The sequence below is a fragment of the Epinephelus lanceolatus genome, chromosome 19, assembly GCF_041903045.1.
Source record: "Epinephelus lanceolatus isolate andai-2023 chromosome 19, ASM4190304v1, whole genome shotgun sequence".
Taxonomy (NCBI): Eukaryota; Metazoa; Chordata; class Actinopteri; order Perciformes; family Serranidae; genus Epinephelus; species Epinephelus lanceolatus.
In genome coordinates, this window is record NC_135752.1 from 1,224,369 (window position 1) to 1,249,203 (window position 24,835).

A 24,835-nucleotide genomic window follows, 5' to 3' on the forward strand; every position below is an offset into this window, starting at 1 on the left:
TGGACCCTTTGGCAGGCCGGTTCTGGCCGATTGGCCAGTTTGACCCCCTTGACACAAAGTCAACAGACAGGACACCACTGGCTCAGTGACACACTGATTATACACTGTTTATGCACTGATTATACACCACAGTGTATAATCAGTGTGTCACTGATTATACACTGTGGTGTATAATCAGTGTGTCACTGATTATACACCACAGTGTATAATCAGTGACACACTGACACACACAGTGTATGTGTCACTGATTATACACTGTGGTGTATAATCAGTGACACACTGATTATACACTGTGGTGGTTTTACATCTGATTCCAGACTAGATTTCTTAACTTTTCAGCTAGTACCCAGCAACTACCTTACTTGTTGTTGACCTTTTGTTGTTGTAACCCCCCACAGGCAGTGACAAGACCTACCACCAGTGGCTGTTCACTGTGAAGGTGAGCTAGACTGCATGCTTCTACCCAGACAGACAGCATATTAAACTAAAGCGTACATTATATGTATTTTTGGTATTTCTGTCATTTGTGTTTGCCCTGCTAACAAGACATCTATCCATCTATCCATCCAACACTTAAGTCCAGGAAAAGATATCTCAACAGCTACTGGCCACATTGACACAAAATTATAGGTATGAATGGTCCCTGTTACACTCACAAACGTAATAACAGCCCACAAACGTAATAAACCACAAACATAATACAGATCTGCAGCTTTGAATGTAATAATCCGGCAAATGTAATAAATTTCCCACAAACATAATAGCAGCTGCCTACTACAAACGTATCACACAATTTTCCACAAATGTAATAACTATTACATTTGCAGGAAATTATTACATATGTGGGAAAGTGAAAATCTAAACTGTAATAATTTCCCACAAATGTAATATGAGACTGAATAATGATCTTTGTGGTTGTTGTTGTTGTTTGTTTGTTTACTTATACACCTGCCAATAGTGATGCGTGTGTTGACAAGCAACCCACAGGTCGGGTCAGAAAGTGACAGAGCAGCGTTCTGAGTAAGTTAGAAATAACTTACAGAAACACACACATACACACACACACACACACACACACACTGGTCATTCCTTGTCAGTTCACAGAATTACTCTGTGGCAGCAAATATGTCGTTTAATTGGATTTATTTTATTTTCTTCTGCCTCTTGTTAATACGGATTTCTCTGCAGCATCTGGCCTACAGTACCTGTTCAGCACCTCAGACAGCGGCGCTGCGGGATGGGTTGGCTCTCATAGGGGGTCAGGTGCAGGTTGTAAGGTTTAAAAACCATGGTTTACAATAAATTCATCCTCCTCCACTCCTCCACCAAAATGTGTTTTCTTCTTGTTCCTACAGATGAATGTTTGAGCCTCACTGTGCAGAATGACGTATGTGCAGAGCTTGACACTCGAAGGCTGTTTTCACATTTATCTGCTGAAAATGCTCATATGATTTTAAGGGCTAGGGCTACGAGCCTATGTTGGTGGCTTATGTAGCCTATGTTTGAACCATTTAATTAAAATATGTCTGCATATCAAAAGCCAAAAACTTGAATATGTCGTTCATTCTTTGAAGTAATGAAAACATTTTTCAAGATTTAAGACTGGTCCGTGTACTTTTTGATAGTAACATGGACCAAGACTGTCTGAACACTGACAATTAAAGGCTTGCAAATAATTAATGACTGGTGAACTTAAATTAATGTAGCCTATGTGAATGCAGGAAAGTGAGAATTGCCATGTAGGTAACTGAAAATTTCCCAGACAAAATGATACATTATGTTACATTACTTTAAATAAACAGCCTTTCAGTTAAGTGTAATGTAAGGTCTCATCCACTTATTATTATTTGAATATGAATTATTTGATAGTTGCCGCAAGTAAATGAATGTATGGGTATGCATCAAAACTCTACCAATAAAACCAAAGAAGACGCGCAGGCGATGGTCACTTCACGGTAAAACAGTTCAACTTTTGAACAACTTTTCACCCCTTTCCCGGTAAGCCACCATGATGTATTTGGTATCAATGGATTCATTGAAATCTCAAGATATATATGATACCGCCCATCCCAAAGGTTTCACTGTTAAGTCCATTCTCAGTGTATGTGCACTGGAGGCTTCAAGTTTCCACATCACACTTGTGTAAGTTGAACATTGGACCATGACTGGCTTCTAAAATATTTGTGATGTCACAAATCATGCTTGTAGCCCGTCCAAAGAATGAACGACATATTCAAGTTTTTGGCTTTTGATATGCAGACATATTTTAATTAAATGGTTCAAACATAGGCTACATAAGCCACCAACATAGGCTCGTAGCCCTAGCCCTTAAAATCATACGAGCATTTTCATCAGATAAATGTGAAAACAGCCTTCGAGTGTCAAGCTCACACATACATCATTCTGCACAGTGAGGCTCAAACATTCATCTGTAGGAACAAGAAGAAAACACATTTTTGAGTGGAGGAGGATAAGTTATTGTAAACCATGGTTTTTAAACCTTACAACCTGCACCTGACCCCCTATGAGAGCCAACCCATCCCGCTGTAGGCCAGATGCTGCAGAGAAATCCGTATTAACAAGAGGCAGAATAAAATAAAATAAATCCAATTAAACGACATATTTGCTGCCACAGAGTAATTCTGTGAACTGACAAGGAATGACCAGTGTGTGTATGTGTGTGTGTGTGTGTGTGTGTGTGTGTTTCTGTAAGTTATTTCTAACTTACTCAGAACGCTGCTCTGTCACTTTCTGACCCGACCTGCGGGTTGCTTGTCAACACACGCATCACTATTGGCAGGTGTATAAGTAAACAAACAAACAACAACCACAAAGATCATTATTCAGTCTCATGTTACATTTGTGAGAAGTTATTACAGTTTAGATTTTCACTTTCCCACATATGTAATAATTTTCCGCAAATGTAATATTTATTACATTTGCGGAAAATTGTGTGATACGTTTATAGTAGGCAGCTGCTATTATGTTTGTGGGAAATTTATTACATTTGCCGGATTATTACATTCAAAGCTGCAGATTTGTATTATGTTTGTGGTTTATTACGTTTGTGGGCTGTTATTACGTTTGTGGGTGTAACAGTCCCCCCATACCTTTACCACCACAACCAGGTCAAATGTTGCCCCAAACGAATCCATGATGATGGATCTCGAGTCAACTACTGATGGCTAGGTTTGCTGGCAATGTGTTGCACGTGTTTATCTTCAAGATATTTCTCTCCAGGATGAGTCTAACTGTTTTTTGGAACCCCTTGACTTTCCTTCTAGGACCACCATCAGGTTCTACACAAGAAATATACAAATCAAATCCAGGACTGTGATGACAGTTGACAGAACCTGGGCATTTCAGTCACTCAGTGGTTTATAAAATTCATTTTCAGAGGAATGTTACAAATTCCACTCTCATGGGCAGTTTAATTGGCAACTTTGCAGAGAGGTGCAAAGTAACAAAAACTTGATTTACTCTGACTCTTAGTCACCTTTGACCATATCCATGCTTCCCAAAGAGTAAAACCTCTTCATTTTAGTAACTCCAAGGTCATGATCAGGATGTATCTCACCCTTTAACAGGTATTTTCCAGACTCTATAGCATTATCAGCCTGCGTAAAGTGAAGGCTATGGACCTCATTCACAATTCAAGTAAACACAAGAAGTTTGTGCTCTAGAGAAAGGATCAGCACTCAGTGAATAACCTCATAAGCCCTATGATAAGCTATTATGGCAAGGCTTAACTATACAGACCAGTGAGCAGTGATAACTAGCATGTCTTTGGGGTCATCGGGTGGGAACCTCCTTTCACCAGTGTTTCGTCTAGTTGGTCCCACGACACCTCCAGGAGGCTAGACAGTGATCTCTAGCGTCCCAGAGACACTCCCCTAATGCCAGGTCTCACTGCTCCCCGCACCAACGCAATAACCTCCTTTACCTTACTTACACATGGCTTTCTCAGCCCAAACAGCACTGCCACCTTCAACCAAACCCAGGCTCCGTACATGCGAGCTCCAGGTAGAGACAGGGCTGATACTACCTTTCCTAGCACATTCACCATACTCTATTTCACATGCTACATAGCATAACTACAATATAAGCTAAAGTTAAAGGAGATAAATAAACTCACAGGATCAGCAAACACACTCACCTTGCAGCATGGTCTCAAACAAAATGGATTCAAATAGGCCACTCCCACACTTAAATACTTCCTCTTCCTGGATTTCCTCCTGAGAGGAAGTGGATCTCTCCACCTGATCTCAAGGAGCTATGTGCCCTGTTTAGTAGTTCCCCCTGCTGGCCCCCAACTGACATTATTTCTTCTCTTATAGATAAACTGGCTACATTTAATTGCTTCATCTGACATTTCCTTCACTGTCTTCCTCAAACTCTGTCCCTGCACTCCGAGTTCCCCCAGGAGCGAGACAGCTGATCTTGCTATGAATCCCCTACACCCCACTTCCACTGGACAAATCCTAGTTTTCCATCCTCGCTGCTCAGCTTCTGCTCCTAAGTCTGCATATCTAAGCTTTTTTTCTTTCATAGGCTTCTTCCACTGAGTCTTCCCAAGGAACTGTCAGCTCAATGAAATAAACTGTTATAAAATAAATAAATCTGTTGACTCACTGACCACAACACTAAGTCAGGCCTCTGCCAGGTACAAACTATTTTCTGGGGAACAACAAGCTTTCCCCCTAAATCTACTTGCATTTCCCAATCACAAGCACCTTCTATATATTAGGGATGTCCCGATCCAGCTTTTTCACTTCCGATCCAATACCGATATTACAGCCTTGAGTTTTGGCCGATACCAATCCGATCCAAGCGCGTATTATACATATTCACTTATTTTGTTGTCAGTCATGTTAGAAAAGGTTTGATGAAGCAATATTACTCTAACAAGAACAACTACTTAATCAGGTTAGTTAGAATGATCCACAACAGTTGGTATGAGAAACTGACCCATTTATTGTTAACAGGGTTAAATAAACAAAATTTTAAACTTGAACATTAACATTAAATAAGAAATATAGCTGTCTTGCTTTGGCTGCTTTGGCCCCTTAATAAACAGAAAATAAATCAACACAAGAAATCTTTAAAATGTCAAACATTGAAATTAAAATAGCAGCAAGACTCCACACACTTGTGCTTTGGCCCCCTAATAAATAAAAAATAGATTAAGACCACAAGACATTGTTGACATTTAACAAACAATGCAGCCTTTCCTTTTCAGTTATTTTAGTAGTGTAGGTGCCAGCCTGGTGCACGGGCACACAATATTGTACAGCTGTTTAAACAAGTAATAGTCCATCCATGGCTCCAATTTCACTAATTGTGCCCAAAACAATGCCATCAGTGCTCTTTATTAAACAGTAGGAGTGTAAACCAAATAAAAATATCACTCTCAAAAAACCAGAGCAGAAAACAAATAGTCAGTTAACTAAATTGGCCGCTACTCTTCCTACCCTCTGTGTGTGTCTGCATGCTGGCCTGGTGGATTGATAGTAAGTGCTGAAGCGGATCACTGGAATGGACTGGTTGAATCGCGGAGCGGTGGGCTGGCCAGAAAACATGGATCGGACTCCGTGAAAAAAACTGGATCGGAGTTCTTGGATCGGCATTTTTCCATGCAGTCCGATCCGATGCACGTTGTTTGCTAATATCAGCAGCAGATTAATTGATATATACATATATATGTATATATCAATTAATCAATCAATTTTTTTTCTAAAGCCCAATATCACAAATCACAATTTGCCTCACAGGGCTTTACAGCATACAACTGTCCTTATGACCCTCACAGCTGATCAGGAAAAACTCCCCAAAAAAAACCCTTTAACGGGAAAAAAAAAATGGTAGAAACCTCAGGAAGAGCAACTGAGGAGGGATCCCTCTTCCAGGACGGACAGACGTGCAATAGATGTCGTACAGAACAGATCAACATGATAAATTAACAGTAATCCGTATGACACAATGAGACAGAAAGAGAGACAGAGAGAGATGCAGGACTGACGGTAATGACAGTAGCTTACAACAGCAATATGAAAGTAATAATATTTGAATTAATATTACAGGCTATTTTGGTACAATATGTTGAAAGTATATATTAATATCTGATAATATACATATGTGACAATAATGATATGTGTACAGTAGAAGTATGACTAATGATAACAGCAGCAGCAGGAGGCATCTGGCAGGACCACAGCGGCAGCACAACCACACACGTCACGCTGTCCAGGCACCGCTGTGATATAAGTTAACCTGTGAGACAGTGGAGCACAAAGGCTCCGGAGAAGAAGCCGAGTTAGTTACATGCAGTATGGCTGAGTTAGTGAGATGCAATAACAGGACATGAGAGAGAGAAGGAGAGAAGGTGCTCGGTGTATTATAGGGGGTCCTCCGGCAGACTAGGCCTAAGTCAGCCTAACTAGGGGCTGGTACAGGGCAAGCCTGAGCCAGCCCTAACTATAAGCTTTATCAAAGAGGAAAGTCTTAAGTCTAGTCTTAAATGTGGAGACGGTGTCTGCCTCCCGGACCGTAACAGGAAGATGATTCCACAGGAGAGGAGCCTGATAGCTGAAGGCTCTGGCTCCTGATCTACTTTTGGAGACTTTAGGGACCACGAGTAACCCTGCATTCTCAGAGCGCAGTGTTCTGGTGGGATAATATGGCACTATGAGCTCTCTAAGATATGACGGAGCTTGACCATTTAGAGCTTTATAGGTTAACAGTAGGATTTTAAATTCAGTTCTGGATTTTCAGGGAGCCAGTGCAGAGAAGCTAAAACAGGAGAAATATGATCTTGTTTCTTAGTTCCTGTTAGTACACGTGCCGCTGCGTTCTGAATTAGCTGGAGAGTTTTTAAAGACTTATTAGAGCTGCCTGATAATAGGGAGTCACAGTAATCCAGCCTAGAGGTAACAAAAGCGTGGACCAATTTTTCTGCATCTTTTCAGGTCGGGATAGGCCTAATTTTTGCAATGTTACGCAGATGAAAAAATGCAGTCCTTGAGGTTTGTTTTAAATGAGAATTAAAAGACAAATCTTGATCAAATATTACTCCAAGGTTTCTTACGGTAGTGCGAGAGGCCAGAGCAATGCCATCTAGAGAAACTATGTCATCAGATAAAGAGTCTCTGAGTTGTTTGGGGCCAAGAACAATAACTTCAGTTTTGTCTGAATTTAACATCAGGAAATTGGTGCTCATCCAGGTTTTTATGTCTTTAAGGTAATTATGAAGTTTTGTTAATTGATTACTTTCTTCTGGCTTCATCGATAAATACAACTGTGTATCATCCGCATAACAATGGAAATTTACAGAGTGATTTCTAATGATGATTGGTCCGAGCACAGAACCTTGCGGAACTCCAAAACAAACTTTATTATGTAAGGATGATTCATCATGAACGTGAACAAACTGAAAACGATCAGATAAATAAGATTTAAACCAGCTCAGTGCAGAACCTTTTAGGCCAATTAAGTGTTCCAGTCTCTGCAGTAGAATTTGATGGTCAATTGTGTCAAACGCTGCACTAAGATCTAATAAAACAAGTACAGAGACCAGTCCTTTGTCTGAAGCAATCAGAAGATTATTTGTAATTTTAACTACATATATATATATATATATATATATATATATATATATATATATATATATATATGTACACACACACACACACACACACACACATATATATATATATATATACAGTACAGGCCAAAAGTTTGGACACACCTTCTCATTCAATGCGTTTTCTTTATTTTCATGACTATTTACATTGTAGATTCTCACTGAAGGCATCAAAACTATGAATGAACACACGTGGAGTTATGTACTTAACAAAAAAAGGTGAAATAACTGAAAACATGTTTTATATTCTAGTTTCTTCAAAATAGCCACCCTTTGCTCTGATTACTGCTTTGCACACTCTTGGCATTCTCTCCATGAGCTTCAAGAGGTAGTCACCTGAAATGGTTTTCCAACAGTCTTGAAGGAGTTCCCAGAGGTGTTTAGCACTTGTTGGCCCCTTTGCCTTCACTCTGCGGTCCAGCTCACCCCAAACCATCTGGATTGGGTTCAGGTCCGGTGACTGTGGAGGCCAGGTCATCTGCCGCAGCACTCCATCACTCTCCTTCTTGGTCAAATAGCCCTTACACAGCCTGGAGGTGTGTTTGGGGTCATTGTCCTGTTGAAAAAGAAATGATCGTCCAACTAAACGCAAACCGGATGGGATGGCATGTCGCTGCAGGATGCTGTGGTAGCCATGCTGGTTCAGTGTGCCTTCAATTTTGAATAAATCCCCAACAGTGTCACCAGCAAAACACCCCCACACCATCACACCTCCTCCTCCATGCTTCACAGTGGGAACCAGGCATGTGGAATCCATCCGTTCACCTTTTCTGCGTCTCACAAAGACACGGCGGTTGGAACCAAAGATCTCAAATTTGGACTCATCAGACCAAAGCACAGATTTCCACTGGTCTAATGTCCATTCCTTGTGTTTCTTGGCCCAAACAAACCTCTTCTGCTTGTTGCCTCTCCTTAGCAGTGGTTTCCTAGCAGCTATTTGACCATGAAGGCCTGATTGGCGCAGTCTCCTCTTAACAGTTGTTCTAGAGATGGGTCTGCTGCTAGAACTCTGTGTGGCATTCATCTGGTCTCTGATCTGAGCTGCTGTTAACTTGCCATTTCTGAGGCTGGTGACTCGGATGAACTTATCCTCAGAAGCAGAGGTGACTCTTGGTCTTCCTTTCCTGGGTCGGTCCTCATGTGTGCCAGTTTCGTTGTAGCGCTTGATGGTTTTTGCGACTCCACTTGGGGACACATTTAAAGTTTTTGCAATTTTCCGGACTGACTGACCTTCATTTCTTAAAGTAATGATGGCCACTGGTTTTTCTTTAGTTAGCTGATTGGTTCTTGCCATAATATGAATTTTAACAGTTGTCCAATAGGGCTGTCGGCTGTGTATTAACCTGACTTCTGCACAACACAACTGATGGTCCCAACCCCATTGATAAAGCAAGAAATTCCACTAATTAACCCTGATAAGGCACACCTGTGAAGTGGAAACCATTTCAGGTGACTACCTCTTGAAGCTCATGGAGAGAATGCCAAGAGTGTGCAAAGCAGTAATCAGAGCAAAGGGTGGCTATTTTGAAGAAACTAGAATATAAAACATGTTTTCAGTTATTTCACCTTTTTTTGTTAAGTACATAACTCCACATGTGTTCATTCATAGTTTTGATGCCTTCAGTGAGAATCTACAATGTAAATAGTCATGAAAATAAAGAAAACGCATTGAATGAGAAGGTGTGTCCAAACTTTTGGCCTGTACTATATGTATATATATACATATAGTACAGGCCAAAAGTTTGGACACACCTTCTCATATATATATATATACATATATATATATATATATATATATATATATAGCAAAACACTTTCTCACTTTAGAGAGAAAGTGAGAAAGTGTTTTGCTTCTGTAATAGACAAAGCAGCCTCTTTGTGCTGCTAGCAGGCTTTACTCCTTTAGTCTTGCTCTTATACAGTTTGTCCATTTTCCATGTGTGAGCAAACCTTCATAATACACCTGTCAAGATGACAGATTGCGGAACGGGTATCGGTCTTTAATAAATGCAGAGAGTGTGGCACAGGTATCTGTCTGTCACTAACACATGCTGTGTCAATTTTTTCCAACAGAAAGGGGGCGGTGCTATCTTCAACACAGTGAAGACCAAAGCAAACCCAGCCATGAAGACCGTTTACAAGTTTGTAAGCATGTCTTTGTCTTCCATTATAGATAAGCCTCCTCTGCTCCACCCCTCACTACCATAGACCAAATTCAACAGTTATGCCTTTGTATGTCATGCCCGTTTTCCACCAAAATTATGGCATGTACGCAGGGTTTTTTAACACGGGTAACCCTGCTAAAAGAGTCTGCATACTCCTTTCCCATTTCCAGTAGCTGTGTACACGGTTCTGCAGCAGACGAGTATGATTTTCTGTGTTTGTGGGTTTTTGGTGTGTCACATTCGACATCATGGACAGGCTGGAAAATAGGTTAGTTAATAGTAGAGGAGCATGGAGGCTAGTGAAAATGTTACACTGGTTACTTCTTTTTATATATCTCTGACTTATTTAGTCTCTCTTTCAGACTCGGTGCAGACTAATTTGGATCAGTGTTTGGGCGCTGCTTGGGCAGAGACGGATGGTATTTTGTGGTGGTGCGTCATTGTATCTCACTGGTAAAGGGGGTGCAAATTAACATGTTCACCCAGATTTTTTGTTTTCATCAATGCCGATTAGAGCTGGAGCTGATAAATACCCGTGACTACTGCAGAGTCATTTGACATGGGTGTGAGGGCCGATTGTAACCTTTTCCATTACGTTATAAAGCCAGATGTTAGCGGGTTTTTGTAGTGTTAGCGGAAATTGCTTATTGTCAATATACTTATGAAAGCCATACATCCTGTGAATGCCCAAGGTCTCTCGTTTGCAATTTTATAGTTCCACAAGGCTGTGCCTAGAGGTCACTGTAGGTCATTTTATATTGTTATGTCAGTTTCCAAAAATGCTCTCACTACAATGAAACTGCTACTACTAACATCATTACACATGAATAAAAGTCTCAGCTTTCCAGTAACACAACTTATGCAATTCCAAGACTTTTTAGGGACCCAGTATGCAGAAATACGGTGGTAGAAAACGTATGTGAACCCATATTTTCCAGCAGCAGTGGGAACATTTAATGGGTATGTTCAATAAAGACATGAAATATTATAATTGTTTGTGTGGTATTAGGTTAAGGACATTGTGTTTTGTCTATACTTGTGACTTAGATGTGGATTGGATCTCATTTTATGGCCAATTAATGCAGAAAACTAGGAAATTCCAAAGGGTTCACATACATTTTCTTGCCACTGTATAAAAAACAATAAGACAAAATAACACATTTATATTGCATGCTAAAAGCTGTTTGGAACTAGCTTGAAGTGGACTTGTAGGTACTTAATGAAACTAATTTCATTCAGATATCTTGAGGTGAATAAATTCATCAGTTAGGACTTACAGTAGGAGCCACTCAAAAGTTTCCCTTCCCAGCTGGCTGTCAGCCAGCTGCCTATCGAATCCCAGCCAAATCCCAGCCAAATCCCAGCCAAGTTCCAGCTGGCTGCCAGCCAGCTGCCGTGCTGGCTCTACCCCCCCTCCCTCTCCTATTTTAATCATAAACAAGCCCACTCGTTCAATTGCAGGGTATCGCCATGAGATGGCGCCTCTCTCACAAAAAAACAGCCTGCAGTCATTCAGTTTATCAAACGTGGAAGCATATCGTTTCTATAGCAACGACTCTTTTCAGGGGTAACTGTCTGCCTTTCCGAAACCTTGCCTCTTCGAATGTTAACTTGCATTATTCGGACTGGCGGTCCTTCACCTTTTTATCACAATTCCCACCATTATGAAAATTCCTGCCTTTATTATTCGAAATGTCAGCCCTTCCTCGTTTTTCTAAAGGATCCGCCATTCAGAAGTTTGGATATTGTGGAATATGGCACAGCTACAGTGCTGCAGTGCAGACATTTCAGTTGCACACTGCGTGTGTCAGCAGCAGGCAGCAGTATAGAACTGGGCTTTTGCTGATGCACTGTCTGAAAGCTGTTTACTTGATTAGACTTCTATTTTCGTTAGGATATTATTTTTTTCGTTACTGTATAATTGTTTTCAGTTAATCAGTGAGACCACATCTTCAAAAAATGTCTGAAAGAAAAGTAACCTTAAAGGTGTAATACGGAAGATTCATTAAACTGAAGATTAATGAAGTTATTTTGAATTTGGAAACCTGTTTTGTTGACCTTTTTGTAATAATTACGGAGCCCGGCAGTGGCCGTTAGAGGAAAAAATATACATCGTGCGCACGTTTTAATTAATTTGAATCTTCATTCATTCATTCAGTCATTCACTCTGCACTTGCTGCTTTGCATGGGATTGTTGTCAGCAAAAGGCAGTTCACGAGGATATTGAGAGTTTTAGAGGATATTCTGTGTGTAAAACTGTGTGTAATATGTTATATTATTTGTGTTCTTGTGAAGAAACCCCGCTGGCTCTGCTGCGCCTTCCCAGTTGAGTTACGCACGGCACAGGCACTAGGATGCACGTAAAAAACCCATGAATGAAGCAGCAGTCCTGTCCTTGTGTCCTTGTGTCCTGTGCACTGATGTCTAACATTTAACGTTTGTTGAGTCGTCATCACGTTTAACTGGCACAGCTCTGACAGCCGAAATACACTGGGTACCGGCGCTACACGTCAGTCAGCGGAGTGGTGTGGGTTTTTGTGTTTTGTTTTTTTTTTTTTTTTTGAAAACTTTTTAATTTTTTAATTTCAACTGAGGGAGGGGCGGCACGGTGGTGTGGTGGTTAGCACTCTCACCTCACAGCAAGAGGGTTGCCGGTTCGATCCTGGGTGTGGGAGCCCTTCTGTGCAGAGTTTGCATGTTCTCCCTGTGTCAGCGTGGGTTCTCTCCGGGCACTCCGGCTTCCTCCCACAGTCCAAAGACATGCAGATTGGGGACTAGGTTAATTGATAACTCTAAATTGTCCGTAGGTGTGAATGTGAGTGTGAATGGTTGTTTGTCTCTATGTGTCAGCCCTGCGATAGTCTGGCGACCTGTCCAGGGTGAACCCTGCCTCTCGCCCAATGTCAGCTGGGATAGGCTCCAGCCCCCCCGCGACCCTCAAGAGGATGAAGCGGTTAGAAGATGAATGAATGAACTGAGGGTGTTAAAATAATAAATTGATGGTAGCCTACTGCATGCTTTTGCACACTCACAGAACCGTGGAGCTATTCCTCAAACAAATTGGTGAGGTGATCCTCTTTTTATCTTTCTTTTCTCTCTTCTCTCTGTCCAAAACTGTCATTGCGCCCCTCGTGACTAGCTGACTTTGCTACGAGCTGATTGGCAGTTGAAACAGGCGACTTGCCTTATGATCTAAACCAGCCACTGGCGACTGCATGAAAGGCATCTGTTAATAAGTCTCTTCAACGTCTTGAATAGAATCTTGTACAGTAGCCTAACTGTATAGATCTGGTCAATACACAGTAGGCCCTACGTTAAGACTTTACTTGTAGACTGAATAATAAGAGATTATAATCACAACTTTACAGGATTTGACAAGTAGCCGAAGTTTTCACATACAGTACAAAGACCCCTCTGTTTTGACGGCGGACAGTCTAGTCAAAATAAAAAAAATAAAGCAGCCCGGTGCAGTTGTTTTTGCTATTTTGGGCAAGAGAATAAAAACAATTATTAAAGGGGATGCTGAGCAGTAAGATCTGTTGTGTAATTAAAAGGGATAATGCACATTCAGCCACACACTACGCTAACAGGCAGGGTCCCCTCTGGTTTACACGTATTGAATGTTGTCGGCTCATGTCGGCTGCCGGAATGTGCGTGCTATGAGCTGCCCTTTCCCCTCCAACGGCAGTGATTTAGCATAACTATGCCGTACCCTAACCTTTTGTTTTTGTTTGCGTACTGGGTTATTTGGAATGCGGGGAGAGAGAGAAGACATTTCTACACTGAGGGCCGAATTCACAAAGAATTAACTGCGGCCGCTGATAGCACCTTGAATTGCACTTCACTTGCACCCGCAGTTTGCTCCATCTTAACGTCATGATTTGCCCCTGATTGCAATAAGCCACATGGCGAAGTATAAATGCTGGCTTTGCGCCAAGAACACCGTGGCAGAACAATGGCAGACTTTGTTTGGCAAAGTACTGAATACTGTATACCCTCATGTAGTGATGTCCCACAGCACAATGCTCTTAAAGCCCTTTGCTATCTGCTGGCAAAACACATTTATTTTATTTTATGGCCTTGACATTAACCTGTCATATTGTTGAGTTATCAAGGACACTTCCGTGTTTTTGTGTGTATACAGGAATGTTAAAAATATCATTGGATCCTAACTGACTTTACATTGGCATTGTTTCCGTGGTACTGGCACGTAATTTTAACTCATTACGTGCTGCCACCACGGAATGCGGTGTTAAGAGGTCGTGGTCATTTCACGTATTTCTGTGAGATCAGGTTGTTTCACCTTGTGAGTGAGTGAGTGAGTGAGTGTGTGTGTCATCGTGGCAAAGTGTGGTCCACGGCTGCCTTTTACGCATAGAACACACATAACTATTATGCCATGTCTTAGTGGGACTGTCCAGTGATTTCAGGCTTTTAAATTTTCAGGCTGTCAGATCTCAGGCTGTATAGTAACTAATGCTGAAAACTAAGTAGTGAACCAACTGCATGTAGGTGCAGGGTGGCAATGCGTCTCCCTGCTCCAGCTGCAGGTAGCTCATACGGATCAATGTTATTTATTTCTTGGATCTTCTCCAAATACCTCAGTTTGAATCATGATAACACGGCAACAAAGTTAGACAAAGCACGGTAAATGAGATGGAGTTTAATTACACTGGGGTAGCCTAATTAACGGGAAACACAGGAACAAGTATAGGTTTTGAAAGATAAAAAGAGAGCGTCCTGTTGGCTTTTCACATGGTAATATTATTTTAAAAAATATGGGTTGCATACAGTAGTTGTAATTTGACCTAGTCATAAAATGCTACTAGGCTAAATAGTGGCTCCATGGAGCCATGGACCAGCTGATAAACCGTCTTTCCCAAATCTGCAGATATTACAGTATTTTGGTGACAATCATTGCTCCTCCCCGTGGACAAATGAAGCATTGCAACTCATTTTCACACAGGTCTCTAGGGGCGTTACAAGTCAGGGCTGCATTTCCTACGTCATCGCGGGGGATTAAATTAACTCCACGGAGCAGGCGGCAAGCTTGCACGGAGCCGTCACGGATCTGCCACGGACCTGCCGAGGTTCAGCCATGGAAACAGGGGAACCTTTGAATGGCTCCTACTGTAGTGTTACAATCCCTGGAGTTTCAACACGCTTTGTGCCAGAGCATAGGTGTTTCAGCCGTGACCAACTGGCAGAGCCACCCATCGACACATTATCAGTTGTGCACCTCAACATCATCGGGTGTTTGGGCCTTATCACGAGACACCCTCCATTAAGGGAGGCCCACCACAGACTGATCAGGCCTGGGTGTGTGTGTCAGAAGGTTGGCTTCTCCATGGTCACCTAGGAGCCCAGACGGGATCCTTTCTCTTCAGCCATAGCCAATGACTGCACCTCTTAGCTGTACATGCTGCATCCTTGACCACTTTCCTCTGGGCCTGCCCATTAATCCGATTTCCTCGAGGACCCTAGTGGTGGATCTAGCAGCAAAGCCTCTGCAGCTCACCCCGATTGGTCACACCTCAGCTTTCCAGCCTCTAGTCACCGCCTCAGTTACAAGGTCAGCATAGCACAATCTCTTGCATTCAAAAGCCTCCTCCATGGCATCCTCCCAAGTGGCAGTTTGTTTTATGAGGAAAACACGAAATTATGAGATGCTGGCCCAAGTCAGTGCACATTTCCAGTCCCTGGCTCCATGTAGCAGACTTGAATTGGGAGGCAAAAGGCTTGTTACTTGTTTTTTCCTTCCCGGACGAACAATTCAGCATTTGGAACTTAACCTGCGTTTTGAGAGGCATGGTGTTGGTGGTTACCCCCTTGGTCTCAAGCTTAGCTGCCAAGCACTTAAGTACCTGGTTGCGCCACCAGGTGTATCTTCCCTGTGTTACGCTGGTCTTACATCCTACCAGGGTATGCTTAAGTAATACTGGCAGTGAGCATAATGGATAAGCAGGGTATTTTCCCAGCCAGAGATTTAGATATGCAGTAGAGGGTAGGACATCATAAGTGGCTCTGATGATTAAGTTCAGAAGATTAGACTCCTTGCTCCGCATCCCAGCCCATGTGACTTTCCTTCTCTCAACTGCTTCCCATCTCATCCAGCAGCCTTGCTTGGATTGGGATATGGCTCTGGCACACCTTGCTGCTTCCTCTTGGTGGCATACCTCCTCTGCCACCAAGAGCCGGTGTTTGGTTGGAGTAGCTTTTTGCCAGGTAGGTCTTATTTCTCCAAGGCCAAATCCCCCTCTGCCTTGTTGGACATGGCCCACTATGTTTCTGTGCTGAAGGGCAGATTCTGCATTCAACACTGCAGCAGCTGGAGTCCACCTCTTGCCTGTGGTCAGTGTTGGAGCAGTTCCTCTTACCACAGGGTCCTGAGATTCTGAGAGGGTCATGTCCTATCTAGTTTTGGCACACTTAAACTTCTCTACCAGACTGAGGATGGGCAGGGACAGGGCTCCATTCTCATAGAGTCCTATGCTGGTGAGGCATCGTCGTAGGCCAAGCCACTTCCTAATCTGTGCATTCACTTACCTCTCACCGGAAGTCAGGCGCTACTGCTCTCTGGCGTCCTCCATCACTTCGGCTCTCAGATGTAACTTTTATTTCCAGTTTTACGCTACCTTGAATGATCTACATTTAAATTCTATATGTTTGATGTGTGCACTCTGGCCAGAGGGCTGATCGTGTGTACTTGTTTGGCAGATTTCGAGTTTTTAGGGCATCTGTGCGACCAGTGCTGACACAGCCCACCCCGAAATACGTTAGCGTTTCTGCAGGACGCAGGTATAAAACGCTTAGGTGCAGAAGGGCTCGTTTCAGGAAATGCCTGATTCCCGCAGCCATAGCTGCTCTGAACAACAGGCCCCGTTGATTGTGTCATGTTTATATGCTGTATGTCGTTGCTTTTTGTGTGCTGCTCGCCAGTGTGATGTGTTCTGATGGTGTCTGCGTTTGTGTGTCATTGTTTTTCATGCTGGGTCCAACAAGTTCAGTGCTGTGGAAAAGAATTTCCCCTTGGGGACAATAAAACCTAACCTAACTTTTAGCAACAAACTCCCTTTTCTCTGTTTAAAACTGGATTACTGACTATGATACTGCCAGCATGAGTGAGAAACCTCCGTTAACACATCGACCACCTAGAGAAAGTGGCCTCCCGACTAATACAAGCTTACTACGTCACCACACATTACTCCATTGCTGCCGTAGTTGTTTTTTGTTTCCTAGGCAACCCACCTGCCCCCCATAGGTCCACTCACCTCTCCACATGACTGTGACAGCTGCCTCCACAAATCCCAGAAAATCGCGGAGCTGGAGCAACGTATATCCAACCTGTACTGGATCAGGGATGAGGAAGCTCTCCTAGACTCTGTGGTTTCCGTCGGGGCTGGCCCTCCTGGCAACCCTGCGGATCTGGACTCCACCACCCGAGTGTCTGATGCCGGCTCCTCGGTTTCAGCGGACACTCACCCCGCCGGCTTGGCCCCAGCTACGTGGACCATCCGGGCTACTCAGCTCTACACCGATGACGACGACGCCACAGCTAATGTTACATCCAGTCCGGCTTCCTCAGTTCCAGCTCCACATCTTCCTGCTGAGGACCCGTGGCTGTTGCTGGGGGCCATGCCGAAATGGGCAACTAGGAGGGCTGAGGCTACATTCACCTGCAGCCCAAACCCGAGGTTTAGAGCAAACAGCTCCACTGCCAGCCAAGAGCCATGGTCCATGGTAAATGGAAAAAAGCGAGGGAAATCCACTCCACTACCTTTCCCACCTTGTGAGCTCCAGCTGGAAAACAGATTTAACATCCTGAGCATCGAGGAATTCCCTCTGCTGCAATCTGTCTTCTCTTCTCCTGCTAACCCCGTGAATGTCTCGCTGTCGGGGGCCCAGGGAGCTAGTAGACCTGCACCGGGACTCTTGGTCAGGTCCTCGACCTCCTCCTCCCGGCGGAAGATCGTGAAAGAGGCTGCCCTCAGAGCGAGACGCTCCGGCGGACTTCCCTGCCGTGAGGGGACATTTGAGCCCGCAGCCACAGTTGTGTCCCTGCCACACTCTTCACTGGCACCCCCCATGGAGCAATGGGGCTAGCTCCCCCTCCTCATCCATTGTTCCCCCCAACTACTGCCATAGTGGGGGACTCCATAATGAGAAATATCCGCTTTTTTAACGCCACCATTTACTACTTTCCAGGAGCCACTGTCTCAAAAATCATAGACAAACTCCCAAATTTACTGCAATCTCTTCCACGCTCCATCAAACGCGTCATTTCGCACCTCGGTACGAATGATGTTGTCCGGAGTCAGTCTGAACTGCTGAAGAAGGACTTTAACAGTCTGTTCACCACTCTGAAAGACTGCGGGAAGTCAATCTTTATTAGCGGGCCTCTTCCCACACTCAGACTCGGTGCACAGCGGTTCAGCAAACTCCTCTCCCTCCATTCTTGGATTCGGAATGCCTACAGTACTCTTGGTTTTAATTTTGAGGACAACTTTAACTTATTTTGGAATCGCCCCCTCTTTCTATCGGCAGGATGGACTGCACCCGAGTAAATTAGGTAGCCACATGCTCGCAGCCAACATACAGTACACTGTACACGCCATGGCACACACACACACACGCGTGTGACTGTTTACATGCCACACCCCCTCCTCAGCGCTTTCTTCTTCTTCTTCCTCTTCTAAGATGCCCTCTGTGAGCTCTGTGAGTACTGCCTCCTGTAACCGCTCCCCCTACAGGCGCCAACTGAAACTGCCACTAATGTCTACAGATAGCTCCAAGTGCAATAGCACTGTTTCTGCGTCGTATCTAAGTCATCCTATCCATCCCGGCCCTTCTCATACTGCCTCCACAGATTATGTCTTCCCTTCCACAAACATTCCCGTTTTAATTACGGATAGACCATATCCAGTGAAGCCACACAGTACTCCCAGGTGCTATCAGAACTTATTCCTTATTAATTGCACTGCTACTCTTGACATGCACGAGGCATCTGTTTCGCATTATTGAACGCCCGATCAATAGCCAATAAATCATTCATTTTGAATGATTTCTTTGTTGCCAAAGGTTTGGACTGCCTGCTGATAACAGAGACCTGGCAGAAAGAGCAGGAATTTGTTTCAATGATTGAACTTTGTCCTCCAAACTCCTCTTTCTCCTGTGCCCCACGGGTCTCGGGCCGTGGTGGGGGGCTAGCCATAGTCCACAGAGACTGTTTACCACCCGCAAGTTGAGCACTGGATCTTTTTCAACAATTGGAAGTTTTGATGACCAAAACTGGTTGCTCCAACCCATTTTATTGTTGTGTAATTTATCGCCCCCCAGGCATAAATGGTGCTTTTCTGTCTGATTTTAGTGAGTTTTTATCATCATTCATTATGAAAGAATCTTCCTGGCTGGCGACTTTAACATACATGTAAATGATAACACTAACAGCTTTGCTGCAAACTTTCTAAATATCAGTCATTTAACCTGAACCAACATATATCTGGTCCCACTCACATTAAGGGTATTAGTACTGAGGATTTGCCTGTAACTGACCACAAAAGTGTACTATTCAATCTATCATTTGATGCTGACATTACACCAGGGAAGCAAGCAAAAAGTTCATGCATCCTTAACAGTCTCTCGGCGGAAAAATTTTCTGCAGCTTTTGACTGCCGTGCAGGCCAAGCTCAGTCACCTCATGCGGATGTAGATTCTCTCGTTCATGATTTCAACTCCCACTGCTCCACAATTTTAGATGAAATAGCCCCCACAGTTACCCGTACCATCAGACCTGTTAACTCCTCTCCTTGGGTAAATAACCAGATCCGCAGCCGTCATCATCGTCGTCGTCGTCCTCCGCTTATCCGGGTCGCGGGGGGCAGCAGCCTCAGCAAAGAAGCCCAGACAGCCCTCTCCCCAGCCACTTCCGTCAGCTCTTCCGAGGGAACCCCGAGGCGTTCCCAGGCCAGCCAGGCGATGTAATCACTCCAGTGTGTCCTGGGGCGGCCCCGAGGTCTCCTCCCGGTTGGACATGTCCGAAACACCTCCCAGGGGAGGCATCCGGAAGGCATCCTTACCAGATGCCCGAACCACCTCAAGTGGCTCCTCTCGATGTGGAGGAGCAGCGGCTCTACTCCGAGTCCCTCCCGGATGTCCAAGCTCCTCACCCTATCTCTAAGGTGGAGCCCAGCCACCCTGCGGGGGAAACTCATTTCGGCCGCTTGTACTCGCGATCTCGTTCTTTCAGTCACTACCCAGAGCTCGTGACCATAGGTGAGGGTTGGAACGTAGATCGTCCGGTAAATCGAGAGCTTCGCTTTCTAGCTAAGCTCCCTTTTCACCACAATGGACCGGTTAAGTGCCTGCATCACTGCTGACGCCGCCCCAATCCACCTGTCAATCTCCTGCTCCATCCTACCCTCACTCGTGAACAAGATCCCGAGATACTTAAACTCCTCCACCTGAGGCAGGACCCCCCCCCCCGACCTGGAGTGGGCAATCCACCCTTTTCCGGCTGAGGACCATGGCCTCAGACTTGGTCTTGGACTTGGAGGTGCTGATTCTCATCCCAGCTGCTTCACATTTGGCTGCGAACCGTCCCAGCAAGAGCTGGAGGTTGCTGTTTGATGGGGCTAGGAGGACCACGTCATCCGCAAAAAGCAGGGACAAGATCCTCCCGTCACTGAACATGACACCCTCCACCACTCAGCTGAACCTAGAAATTCTGTCCATGCAAGTTATGAACAGAACCGGTGACGAAGGGCAGCCCTGGGAAAGTCCAACCCTCACCGGGAACAGGTCCGACTTACTGCCAGCCATGCAAACCAGACTCGCGCTCCTTCGGTACAGGGACTGGATGGCCCTTAGCAAGGGGCCACCAACCCCATACTCCCGGCGCACCCCCCACAGGATGCCCCTGGGGACACGGTCGTAAGCCTTCTCCAAATCCACAAAACACATGTGGACTGGTTGGGCAAACTCCCATGCCACCTCCAGCACCCTGGCGAGCGTAAGGAGCTGGTCCACAGTTCTGCGTCCAGGACGAAAACCACATTGCTCCTCCTCAATCTGAGGTTCAACTATCAACTGGACCCTCTTCTCCAGCACCCTGGAGTAGACCTTACTGGGTAGGCTGAGGAGTGTAATCCCCCTGTAGTTGGAACACATCCTCTGGTCCCCTTTCTTGAAGATGGGGACCACCACCCCAGTCTGCCACTCCAGAGACACTGCCCCCTATGTCCACGCAATGTTGCAGAGGCGTGTCAGCCAGGACAGCTCTACAACATCCAGAGCCTTGAGATATCCAGGGCGAATTTCATCCACCCCCCAGACTCTGCCACCAAATTTCTGCCCCAGAAATTTCACAACCCACCCCCGAGGCTCTGTTTCCTCACTGGAATGCATGTTGGTGGGATTGAGGAGCTCCTTTAAAGTATTCCTTCCGCCACCCGACAATGTCCCCAGTTGACGTCAGCAACTCCCCGCCCCCACTGTAAACAGTGTGAGCAAGTTGCGCCTTCCCCCCCCCTGAGGCGCCGGATGGTTTGCCAGAACCTCTTTGGAGCCCATCGATAGTCTTTCTCCATGGCCTCACCGAACTCCTCCCACGCCCGAGTTTTTGCCTCCACGACTGCTGCTGCTGCGCTCTGCTTGGCCCGCCGATACCCGTCAGCTGCTTCCGGAGACCCACAGACCAACCATGCCCTGTAGGCCTCCTTCTTCAGCCTGATGGATGGATTACCGCCGCAACTGGCCCCAGCGGCCTTGCAGCCACAGCTTGCGACCGCCGCCTCGAAAATGGCAGAGCGGAACAAGGCCCATTCGGACTCAATGTCCCCCTCTGCCCTCGGGATGCCGTCGAAGTTCTTCCGGAAGTGGGAGTTGAAGATCATCTTGACAGGTTCTTCCGCCAGGCGTTCCCAGCAGACCCTCACTGCTCATTTGGGCCTGCCAGGTCTGCGCGGCGCCCTCCCCTGCCATCTGATCCAACTCACCACCAGGTGGTGATCAGTTGACAGCTCTGCTCCTCTCTTCACCCGAGTGTCCAGAACATATGGCCGCAGGTCAAATGATACAACTACATCAATCATTGACCTGCAACCTAGGCTGTCCTGGTGCAACGTGCACCGATGGACATCCTTATGTTCGAACATGGTGTTAGTTATGGCCAAACTGCGACCCGCACAGAAGTCAAATAACTGAACACCACTCGGGTTCAGATCGGGCAGGCCATTCCTCCCAATCACGCCCCTCCAGGTCCCGCTGTCATTGCTCACGTGAGTGTTGAAGTCCCCCAGCAGAACAATGGAGTCCCTGGTTGGGGCCCTGTCCAGCACCCATCCCAGGGACTCCAAAAACTGGAGTCGTGAAGTTAGCAACACCAGCGGCACGTGAAGTGAAGTTAGCAACACCAGCGACCATAGTCAAATGTATCACTGGGGCCAGAGCAGGCAACATTGAATCAAATTTAAAACTGCTGGCTAAAGCTAAACGTAGATTCAGTAAGATTGTTATTCACGTCGGCGGCAATGACACCCGGTTACGCCAATCGGAGGTCACCAAAATTAATATTGCCTCGGTGTGTGAATATGGAAAAACAATGTCGGACTTAGTTTTCTCTGGACCCCTCCCAAATCTGACCAGTGATGACAAGTTTAGCCGCATGTCATCATTTAATCGCTGGCTGTCCAGGTGGTGTCCAGCAAACAATGTGGGTTTCGTTATTAATTGGCAAACTTTCTGGGGAAAACCTGGTCTTATTAGGAGAGACGACATTCATCCCACTTTGGATGGAGCTGCTCTCATATCTAGGAACCTGGCAAATTTTATTAGTAATTCAAATCCCTGACAACCCTGAGTTGAGATCAGGACTCGCAGAGATCGGGAGTCGCAGTCCTATACGCTTCTCTGAGCTTCTAGTGCAATTACCCACCCATAGTTTTCATAGTTTTATACAAACGGTGTCTGTCCCCCGACCACCCAAATTATCTAAATCTAAAATTAAACAAAGAGGAGTTGTGCTTAACAACCTCATAAAAATTAAAACCTCTTCTGTGACAGAAAGACAAAACAGGAGAATTAAATGCGGACTGTTAAATATGAGGTCTCTACCATCTAAAGCAGTGTTAGTGAATGAATTAATATCAGATAATCATATTGATTTACTCAGTCTCACTGAAACCTGGCTGTGTCCAGATGAATATGTTAGTCTTAATGAATCCACTCCTCCCAGTCATACCGTGCTCCTGGCCCGTATTCTCAATTTGTTTCTAAATTCTCAGAGTTTTTATCCAGTTTAGGTCTTAAATCAGATAAAGTTATTATTGTAGGCGATTTTAACATTCATGTTGACGTTGATAATGACTCCCTGGCTACCGCGTTTATCTCATGAACCCACTCATTGTTTTAACCATACCCTCGATCTAGTTCTGACATATGGAATTGAAATTGATAACCTAACAGTCTTTCCACAGAATCCCTCGCTATCGAATCATTATTTGATTACTTGTGATTTCTTTTTACTCGATTACACACCACTCAGCAACAGTTACTATACTAGATATTTATCAGATAGTGCTGTCACAAAATTTAAGGAAGTGATTACTCCGTCGTTAAATTCAGTACCAAGTTATTATAATGGTTTTACATGCCCTTTTTAATCCTGCACTTAGAATTCACACACTGATGACACTTTACCTTTTTATTGTTAATATGTTACTGTGTCTGACCTGTTTGTCTGTTTTGTGTGGATGAAGCCAAATCATCTCTTAAACTGTGAACCAAATCTACCTTCGGGTACAAATAAAGTTACCTTACCTTACCTTACCTTACCTTAAGTCCTTCAGTAACAGAGGTTTCCCGTGCCGACTTTAACCTCTCCCGAATTGATCATCTTGTCGATAGCGCCGTAGGCTCGCTGTGAACAACACTCGACTCTTTAGCTCCTCTTAAAAAGAAGTTAACAAAGCAAAGAAAGTTCGCTCCTTGGTATAACTCTCAAACCCGTAAGTTAAAACAAATATCGCGAAAATTTGAAGGGAACTGGTGATTAACCAAACTGGAAGAATCTCGTTTAATCTGGACAGACAGTCTCAAAACGTATAAGAGGGGCCTCCGCAATGCCAGAGCAAACTATTACTCAGCATTAATAGAAGAAAACAAGAACAACCCCAGGTTTCTTTAAAGCACTGTAGCCAGGCTGACTGAGAGTCAAAGCTCTATTGAGCCTTGTATTCCTTTAGCCCTTAGCAGTAATGATTTTATGAGCTTTTTTAATGACAAAATTCTAACTATTAGAGGCAAAATTCATGACCTCCTGTCCTCAGATAGTTCCTATCTAACCTCAAACACAGCTGTAAGACCTAATATATATTTAGATTGCTTCTCCCCAATTTCTCTTCAAGAATTGACCGCAGTGATTTCTTCATCTAAATCATCAACGTGTCTCTTAGACCCCATCCCAACTAGGCTACTTAAGGAGGTCTTACCTTTAGTTAACACTCATATATTTGATATGATCAATATATCCTTATTAACAGGCTACGTACCACAGACTTGTAAGGTAGCTGTTATTAAACCTCTCCTAAAAAAGCCCACCCTGGATCCAGAAGTGTTAGCCAACTATAGACCAATATCTAATCTTCCCTTTATGTCAAAGATCCTTGAGAAAGTAGTCGCAGACCAGCTGTGTGATTTTCTCCATGATAATAATTTATTTGAGGAATTTCAGTCAGGATTTAGAGTGCATCATAGCACTGAGACAGCACTAGTTAAAATTACAAATGACCTTCTGATTGCTTCAGACAAAGGACTCGTCTCTGTAATTGTTTTATTAGATCTTAGTGCAGCGTTTGACACAATTGACCATCAAATTCTGCTACAGAGACTGGAACACTTAATTGGCCTAAAAGGTTCTGCACTAAGCTGGTTTAAATCTTATTTATCTGATCGTTTTCAGTTTGTTGACGTTCATAATGAATCATCCTTATGTACCAAAGTTTGTTTTGGAGTTCCGCAAGGTTCTGTGCTCGGA

General features: G+C 44.4%; 1 protein-coding gene across 7 annotated transcripts in view; it reads left to right on the forward strand.

Annotated features, from left to right (window-relative positions):
* The window catches only part of dennd1a (DENN/MADD domain containing 1A), a 201,118-nt gene that overhangs the window by 153,683 nt on the left and 22,600 nt on the right, over positions 1-24,835 (forward strand). For 5 of the 7 annotated variants that reach the window (XR_013488182.1, XM_033646211.2, XM_078162366.1 and 2 more), the window contains 2 exons: positions 399-439; positions 9,713-9,784. Coding sequence is in view for 6 of the 7 variants with exons in the window: in XM_033646211.2 (XP_033502102.1) it covers positions 399-439; positions 9,713-9,784 (113 nt within the window). In the remaining variant the exon portion in view is untranslated. Of the gene's footprint in view, positions 1-398; positions 440-1,355; positions 1,437-9,712; positions 9,785-24,835 lie in introns of those variants that run through there. The other 2 variants (XM_078162368.1, XM_078162365.1) reach the window with 2 other exon arrangements.